Source organism: Pollachius pollachius (genome assembly GCF_949987615.1).
Source record: "Pollachius pollachius genome assembly, chromosome: 1".
Lineage (NCBI taxonomy): Eukaryota > Metazoa > Chordata > Actinopteri > Gadiformes > Gadidae > Pollachius > Pollachius pollachius.
In genome coordinates this window covers 22,548,540-22,557,844 of record NC_136934.1, presented here as the reverse complement: position 1 = coordinate 22,557,844, position 9,305 = coordinate 22,548,540, and the positions used below count along the sequence as shown (strand labels likewise).

General features: G+C 48.0%; 1 protein-coding gene across 1 annotated transcript in view; it reads left to right on the top strand.

Moving 5' to 3' along the window:
• LOC307082453 (transmembrane protein 132B) overlaps nt 1–8,828 on the top strand; it is a gene marked incomplete at both ends in the record, with an annotated part of 130,548 nt that extends 121,720 nt beyond the window's left edge. Inside the window, 6 exon segments of the mRNA XM_079746039.1 lie at nt 1–94; nt 1,968–2,096; nt 6,358–6,615; nt 7,282–7,565; nt 8,215–8,674; nt 8,676–8,828. The exon segment at nt 1–94 is cut by the window's left edge and continues 35 nt beyond it. Of these exon segments, the coding sequence (XP_079602165.1) occupies nt 1–94; nt 1,968–2,096; nt 6,358–6,615; nt 7,282–7,565; nt 8,215–8,674; nt 8,676–8,828 (1,378 nt within the window).
• Between the last annotated feature and the right edge of the window lie 477 nt (nt 8,829–9,305).

Here is a 9,305-nt window from a genome sequence, read left to right as displayed (position 1 = left end):
GTCCCTGTCTCTCAGCCTGACGGCCCCCGCCGGGAGCTACCAGGCTATCACGCTGACCGCCAGCGCTACCGACCTGCTGCACGCCCCAAAACAGGTCGGTGACGCCGACACTGCGGCCGTTCAGGAACTTTAAAGACTACAACGACATAACGCAGACCCAGGATCAGGCATTCGGAGTGCGTCCAGCCAGGCGTTCGTTATCTCGGGTTTCCTGGGGGGCAAGGGTGGGAAGTGTTGCTCGGCAGAGGCTGAACTCAGAGAGCATCAAGGTCCTGCCGTGTCAACAAGAACATTGTTCTTGGGAGCTTTTTTCAGCGGGAGAGAAACAAATATGTAAAGATGGAGGAGGAGTATGCGGGCAGTGAGGGGGGGGTCTGATGAATATGCAGCAGGTGTACGAGAGGAGCGAGGGGGGGGGGGGGGAGGATCTGGGGGCCAGGACCTGGGAGCCTTGTATAGTGCCAGGTGTGTGCTCAGTGCTCTGTGCAGCATCTGATAACATGCTATGGGGCCTCGTGCTGTCACAAGGCTGGGTGTTCTCGACCTGGCCTGGACACTGCGCTATGTGCACGGAGATGATAGCACTGGACCACAAGGTCAGCTGGGTAGGACGGTACAATGCAGATGAAGATGCGGTGCTGTAATATCAGCATATGCCTCCGTATATGTGCATGCACACACACGCACACAAACACATGCACACACACCTACACAAAACATATGCCAACACACACACACACACACACGCGCACACACACACACACACGACATTAGCAATACTTGTGTACACACACAAAAAAGCATACTCACACATAGGCACACACACACTCTAATTCCCCGGGCATATGCACTCATACCTCCAAGCACACACACACACACTGATAACATGGGCATATATGCATATCAAATCTCATCTTCTCTCCACCACTCTCTCTCTGTATTTGTTTATAAATCAGGTTAATGTTACCACATAGTACCAGCTCGCACATTGTATTTGATGTACTAATTGAACAAGGAACAGCTCAAAGGAGAGATTTGATTGGGCAGTACATCCAGGCATTGATTCCTCTCTCCCTCTACCCACCCCCCTCCTCTTCCTCTGTCTTTCTTCGAGTTTTTCAACTCCCTTTATCCCCATCTTCCTGTTACCTAGAGATGAGGAGGAGGTGGAGGAGAGTAGTGATTCAGATAGAGAGATAGAGCGAGAGAGAGAGGGAGTGAGAGAGAGGGAGAGAGAGAGGGAGGGAGAGGGAGTGAGAGTGAGAGAGGGAGAGGGAGTGAGAGAGAGAGAGGGAGAGGGAGTGAGAGAGAGACATGGCAACATCGAGAGAGAGATTGCCGAAAGTTGAAACTTAATTACTTTTCTTGCAAGAGTTATTCTGTTGCCACTTAGCTGCACAATGTTCTCCGCACTCTGATTAGGGAGAGAGAGAGAGGAGGCTTTACCGGGGGAAATTAGAGGGCTGGGTTTACTCAGTGAAACATACCCTGTCCACTGGGCTTGGAAGTTATGGTGGAGATGGAGGGAATGAACGAAGGAACGCTGGAAGAGTGAAAGAGATCGTACAAGCCTATGTCTCTTTAGCTCGAGGTCCTAATTAAACGATTGCATCTGTATTTGTTACTATTAACAATCTTTACCTTTAAGCTGAAGCTGAACAGTCTCTCTCTCTCTCTCCCTCTTTCTCTCTCTCTGTCTCTCTCTCTCTCTCCCTCTCCCCCCCTCACACTCTCTCTCTGCCCCCCCCTTTCTCTCTCTCTCTCTCTCTCTCTCTATCTCTCTCTCTCTCTCTCCCTCTCCCCCCCCCCTCGCTCTCTCTCTCTTCCCCCCCTTTCTCTCTCTCTCTCTCTCTGTAACTCTCTGGGATGTTTTTTCGTTTTTTTTTTTCTTATATGGAAATCTTTTATAAGCGCTTAAACAATAAAACAAATCTTTCTCTGCGACACACACACACACACACACACAGGAGGCGGCGATCACAGCGTGGATCCAGTACAGCGACGGCTCGGTGACGCCACTGGACATCTACGACCCTAAAGACTTTCTCCTGTCGGCGGTGTCCCTGGATGAGGGGGTCATCTCCACCATCAACCAGGTACCGCTCCTTTAAGGAAGGATGAGGACGTCACCACCATATTTGGTCATGGCATACATATTTGCATATTGATATATTAAAATTTTTTTTTTTTTTTCTAACAATAACCCATAGTCTCCAGGCTCAGAATTTAGCTGGAAAGGTATGAGAAGCAGTAAGCAAGCTTAATCACATCTTATGGTGTGATCCAGATGCCTCTGACGCCAGTCTTCCGAGTCGGAAGTCGGGAAATCTCCCAGCTTTCTTGTGGCAGGGTTAGGCCCAACCCCTTTTTGTCTCCATCTCTTGGAATTCTGAGAGTAGGCCGAGAGCAGTGATGACGCTCCCAACAAAAATGGCTGCGCCCGTTAAGAGATTTATTTTCTTTGTATTTGTACCTCGTTGGTCATTTTAATGTCGATTTTAAATGCGCTTACACACTTTATTACATTGCTACTTTATTCCGGTCACCAATTTATGCATTGCACGGTCTTGCTGTGCGTGCAATACAATGTAAAGTTGTGTTGTTTTTTTTCAAGCCGGTTTGCTAAAGAGGCTAATGTAGCTAACAATAAACAACGACTAGCCATCACAGCCAATCACAAAGATGAACGGGATCGCTATGATTGCTCCAAGACCGGAAATGACGTCAGAAGTGCAAGTAGGGTGACCAGATCCCGATTCACTAGATGTGGGACAAAGGGTACGTTTGTGTGGAACAATGTGGGATACCAATGCATCGAGTTAGTCTAAAAGAACAACAACAACAAAAAAAAAAATATATATATATATATACAGTGGGGCAAAAAAGTATTTAGTCAGCCACCAATTGTGCAAGTTCTCCCAATTAAAAAGATGAGAGAGGCCTGTAATTTTCATCATAGGTAAACCTCAGCTATGAGAGACAAAATCAAAAAAGAAAATCCAGAAAATCACGTTGTCTGATTTTTCAAGGATTTATTTGCAAATTATGGTGGAAAATAAGTATTTGGTCACCTACAAACCAGCAAGATTTCTGGCTGTCACAGACCTGTAACTTCTTCTTTAAGAGGCTCCTCTGTCCTCCACTCGTTACCTGTATTAATGGCACCTGTTTGAACTCCTTATCAGTATAAAAGACACCTGTCCACAACCTCAAACAGTCACACTCCAAACCCCACTATGGCCAAGACCAAAGAGCTGTCAAAGGACACCAGAAACACAATTGTAGACCTGCACCAGGCTGAGAAGTCTGAATCTGCAATAGGTAAGCAGCTTGGTGTGAAGAAATCAACTGTGGGAGCAATTATTAGGAAATGGAATACATACAAGACCACTGATAATCTCCCTCGATCTGGGGCTCCACGCAAGATCTCACCCTGTGGGGTCAAAATGATCACAAGAACGGTGAACAAATATCCCAGAACCACACGGGGGGACCTATTGAATGACCTCCAGAGAGCTGGGACTAAAGTAACAAAGGCTACCATCACTAACACACTACGCCGCCAGGGACTCAAATCCTGCAGTGCCAGACGTGTCCCCCTGCTAAAGCCAGTGCATGTCCGGGCCCATTTGAAGTTTGCTAGAGAGCATTTGGATGATCCAGAACAGGATTGGGAGAATGTCATATGGTCAGAGGAAACCAAAATAGAACTTTTTGGTAAAAACTCAACTCGTCGTGTTTGGAGGAGAAAGAATGGTGAGTTGCATCCAAAGAACACCATACCTACAGTGAAGCATGGGGGTGGAAACATCATGCTTTGGGGCTGTTTTTCTGCCAATGGACCAGGACGTCTGATCTGTGTGACGGAAAGAATGAATGGGGCCATGTATCGTGAGATTTTGAGTAAAAACCTCCTTCCATCAGCAAGGGCACTGAAGATGAAACGTGGCTGGGTCTTTCAGCATGACAATGACCCCAAACACACCGCCCGGGCAACGAAGGAGTGGCTTCGTAAGAAGCATTTCAAGGTCCTGGAGTGGCCTAGCCAGTCTCCAGATCTCAACCCCATAGAAAATCTTTGGAGGGAGTTGAAAGTCTGTGTTGCCCAGCGAAGGCCCAAAAACATCACTGCTCTAGAGGAGATCTGCATGGAGGAATGGGCCAAAATACCAGCAGCAGTGTGTGAAAACCTTGTAAAGACTTACAAAAAACGTTTGACCTCTGTCATTGCCAACAAAGGGCATGTAACAAAGTATTGAGATGACCTTTTGTTATTGACCAAATACTTATTTTCCACCATAATTTGCAAATAAATTCTTTAAAAATCAGACAATGTGATTTTCTTGATTTTTTTTTTTTTCATTTTGTCTCTCATAGCTGAGGTATACCTATGATGAAAATTACAGGCCTCTCTCATCTTTTTAAGTGGGAGAACTTGCACAATTGGTGGCTGACTAAATACTTTTTTGCCCCACTGTATATATATATATTCTGCCCCTTTGCTTATAACAGTACTATGCTTTACCATCTGGTTGATTCAGTAGCACATAAAAATTTAACAAATCTATCTTATTTAAATGGAACTTTCCTAAGTTTTCTCACGTGAGAAAACATAGTAAACATGGAGCTTTCTTTCGTACTTGTACTCATTGTCTGTGAAACGACACAGATAATGAGTCTTGCATTGTCTTTGTCGTTTCACATCGTATTCACCTCCGTGTGAAATGGAAAAATGACTCAAGCAAACTTCACACTAAACTTTACCAGACTCACCTTGCACTGGTTTCACCCAGGGATAGATAGTTTTCCAGAATTCATCTTAGCTGTATTTGCTCTTCTTAGCCGTGCGGGTCGTGCTTTCCTCCGTCTCGTGCTGCATGCCGTTCTTACCTGAGTTGCATTGTTTTTTGTTGGTGCGCGTGTCCTTAACTTGCGTCCTCGTCCAAGTTTGATTGACATGATCAAACAGCCCGCCCCGTCCCCTGATGACAGCCCTCACTGCTGTCTCCGCACACAGCTATTTGATTGCCAGATTATAAAACACGCATTAAAAAAAATATATATATATATATATCGAGTCTGACTGTCAATAACAATGCGGGACAATGTATCAATTTGCGGGATGTGTAAAAGTAATGGAAATGCGTGACTGTCGGAAGGCTGGTGTCCGAGGCATCTGGATCACACCATTAAAGTCTAAGTGAACTCCCAGTTTCAGCTGGAATACATCAAAAATTTAATTAGAAAAATTATGTTTTGAGAGTTCTAGGAAGGAGGGGGGCGTGTTATCGTCATAGGTTACGACCCACCCCAACTTTGCGATACTACTTTACAGGATCATAGAAGACGTGCAAACACCTTTTTAAACAAAAACAACAACAGTTGGAGTTCACTGGCCCTGTGCCACCAGATTTTTCAGCTCACCAATCCAACATTGTGGATTGGTGTGCTTTATCTCGCTTGCTTTGTCTGTGGGCTTCCCTTGACTGATCGTTAGCCTGTTGCTCTCATTCCCACGGTGATGCCTGCACTGCTCTCACATCAGGCTGAACCTCGCCTGGGGCTATTATTGATTGTGTTGTGTTTGGATGGTTTTTATTATTTCACTTATTCCAAGTTCGTTTAATACATTTTTACATGACGGTTGGTTGAATAAGTGAATGCATGAATTAGTAACTGAACGAGTGAAGGTGTGAATGAATGAGTGAATGGACCAGAGAGTGAATGACTGAATGAACAAGTAAATATAAAATGAATTAATGAACGGACCCAACTAGTGAATTAACTAATGAGTAGATGAGGGAGTGAGTAAATGGGTGAAGCGGGAGTGCAGGAATGAATATGAATGAGTGAAGGAATGGAAGAATGAATGAATGGACAAATGAGTGAACAAATGATTTAATTGATTAGTGAAAAGAATGAATGAGTGTATGAATGATAAGTGAGTGAATGAATGAATGAATGAATGAATGAAGAGTGAGTGAATGAAAGAGCGAGTGAATGATTGAGCGAATGAATGAGTGAGTGAATGAAAGAGCGAGTGAATGATTGAGCGAATGAATGAGTGAGTGAATGAATGAGCGAATTAAAGAGTGAGTGAATGAATGGGTGAGTGAATGAATTAATGAGTGAATGGAGAGTGAACGAGTGAATTGGTGAGTGAATGAATGGGTGAATGTATGGATAATGAGTGAGTGAATGGGCGAATGGATGAATGAGTGAATGCACAGGGAGTGATTGAGTGAATGGATTGTTGAGTGAATGCGTGGAGAGTGAGTGAGTGAATGGATGAATAAGTGAATGCATGGAGAGTGAGTGAGTGAATGTCTAAAGGCCTGTTTATCTGTTTATGTGAAGGATCAGCGCTGGCCCACGGTGGTGGCTGAGGGGGAGGGCCAGGGCCCGCTGGTCCGCGTGGAGATGGTCATCTCCGAGACCTGCCAGAAGTCCAAGAGGAAGAGCGTGCTGGCCTCCGGCGTGGGCAGCGTCACGGTGAAGTGGGGCCCGGCCAGCGAGGAGAAGGGCAGCGAGGAGGCGGCGGGAGGCGGGCCGCAGGAGGAGGGCGGCGGAGGAGGAGGAGCGGCGAGAGGCGTGGACAACAGCACCAGAAGCAAGGTGGAGAAGGAGGGAGGAGAGTGGAAGTACAACAACGCCGGCTCGGAACGAGAGGAGGGAGCCATGAGGAAGGTGGGATGGAGGAAAGGAGGGGAGGAGAGGTAGAGAGGGAAGAAGGGGAGGAGAGATGGAGAGGGAAGGAGGGGAGGAGAGGTGGAGAGAGAAGGAGGGGAGGGAAGGAGGGGAGGAGAGGTGGAGAGGGAAGGAGGGGCAGAGAGATGGAGAGGGAAGGAGGAGAGGGAAGGAGGGGAGGAAAGGAGGGGAGGAGAGGTGGAGAGGGAAGGAGGGGCAGAGAGATGGAGAGGGAAAGAGGAGAGGGAAGGAGGGGAGGAGAGATGGAGGGGAGGAGAGGTGGAGAGGGAAGGAGGGGAGGAAAGGAGGGGAGGAGAGGTGGAGAGGACAGGAGGGGAGGGAAGGTGGAGGAGTAAGGAGGCGAGGAAAGGATGGGAATGATCTGGTTAGGGCTTGTCTCATAATGTATCCTATGTGAGTCTATAACTGTAGCTGAAGAGCAATACAGAGAGCTAGAGTGGGGTGACGAGGGGGGATGGAGGACAGGAAAGGAAGGAGCTGATGAAACAATCTTGTGGATTGTGAACCTGTTTCCTTACGTTTTGACCCACAGCTTGTCATCTTCTTAACCTCTTCTTATCCCTGCTGTTCCAGGTCACCACCACTACCAAGAGCACAGTGACCCATCGCACAGCGGGCGGTAAGCCAGGCAGCGGAGGGGGCGGCAGCGGCAGCAGCAGCAGTGGCCGTGGCGGAGGCCCCGGACAAACCGGGGACTATAGTAGCTACCCTGCCCAAGTGGAGGTGCCCGGCACTGGGGAGAACAACGTGGTCACGAGAGGCCTTTCAGACCTGGAGATCGGGATGTACGCTCTACTGGGAGTGTTTTGCTTGGCCATCATGGTGTTTCTCATCAACTGTGTCAGCTTCGCCTTCAGGTGCGTACTGGGAACGTCTGACTTCTTCTTGATTTTGTTTGTTTCTAGACATTTTGATTTCATTACATCAAATTGTGAGGTGTTCGGAATTGTCAAGAAAACAAGGCCACGTTCTTGTTTTATATTGTCATTCATTTTCGTGTATTAAGGGGACCTGTTGTACAAATCTGGCTTGCCCTTGCACATATAAGGAGTTCATTGGGGAATATTTCAGACTGTAGGAACTTGTCTTTGGGTAGTCTCACTTCAATGCTGCTACTGAGAAAAGATGGCTAATTTGAGCCAGTAGTGACTGGCAGCAGTACTTTAAGTGGATTGTTGAAGCGATTCTGGGATGTTAAATGAGAAACGGAATAAGAACATGCCCTTTGCAATCAAAAAAAGGCGAAAAATATGAAATGTCTGTACAATCCACGGATAGACCAATCCACAAGGAGGTGGTTGGGAGGATCAGTTCAGGGATAGATATCAGACTACAGATGATTGATTGTACTCTAATGCTGTAGAATACATTTCATAATCACATTTTGAAGATCTGAAGTCCACAGGCACCCTTTAAACCAGTTTAGCCCCTGTCCGGCCGCTACAGGAAGGTCTCTCAGCATGAATCGCCTCCTAACCTATCCCTCACTGCCTCCTCCTGTTGCAGGTACCGCCACAAGCAGCTCCCCGTGCTGGAGACGGGCGGCAACATGAACCACGCACACGACTGGGTGTGGCTGGGCAACGAGGCTGACATCCTGGCCGACCCAGGCCCCCACGCGTGCCAGGGGCCCCTGCCGGACGAGTGCACCACCATCATCGATCGCAGCGAGGGGGGCTACGAGGAGAACAAGTACCTGCTGAACGGGGCGGGCGGCTGCATGGTGGTGGGCGTTGGCCCCATGGGGGGCCACCGGGGCGTGGCCCACGGCCAGACCCTGCCCCGCTCCGTTCCCGAGCTGCGGGGCCAGTGCTTGGCGGGGATGCCCGTCAGCGGGAAGGACGCCAGCGGCAAGTCGGAGCCGCTCAACAACTCCCCGCGGGCCACCGCCGCCGCCGCCGCCGTGGCCGCCAAGCGCAAGCGGGTCAAGTTCACGTCATTCGCCACGGTGATGCCCAACGACGGAGGGGGGGGGAGGGGGGGGAGGAAGCCCGTATGGAGACCCCTCAGTGCGGGTGGGCAACGGCAACGAGGACGACATCAAGTGGGTGTGTCAGGACATGGACCTGGGCCAATCGGAGATCCGAACATACATGGAGAGGCTCCAAGACAATCTGTGATTGGTTGGGGAGGGGACCGAGGCTAAAAACAGGGGGGAGGGTTAATAAAGGGAGGGTGGGGGGGGGGGAACTGCGTATACAACCTACCTGCAATGCCTTTGAGAAGGGGGGGAGGCGGGGGTAAAGCAATGGGGTGAGAGGATGGATTTAAGGGGGTATGCAGATTGAAGAAAAGACTAATAGAAGGAATGAAGAAGAAAATAACGACGAAGACTGCGGCATATGTGAGGACTGAGTTGGAGGAGGCTTTTTCCATTAAGCTTCTCTCATGCTACACACTGAAAGCAGAGTGACATTGCTAGCTCACACTAAAATCAACTGTAGCAAACATTAAATAGCCTAATATTCATGTTAATTCATTTAATTTATTGTGGCAATACTAGTGTGACAGGTATATGGCGACGTATTTAATTTTGTTTTATATGAACAATGATTTAGCAAAGTGAAAATCATGGAATCGTAAAGCAATACAAGCAA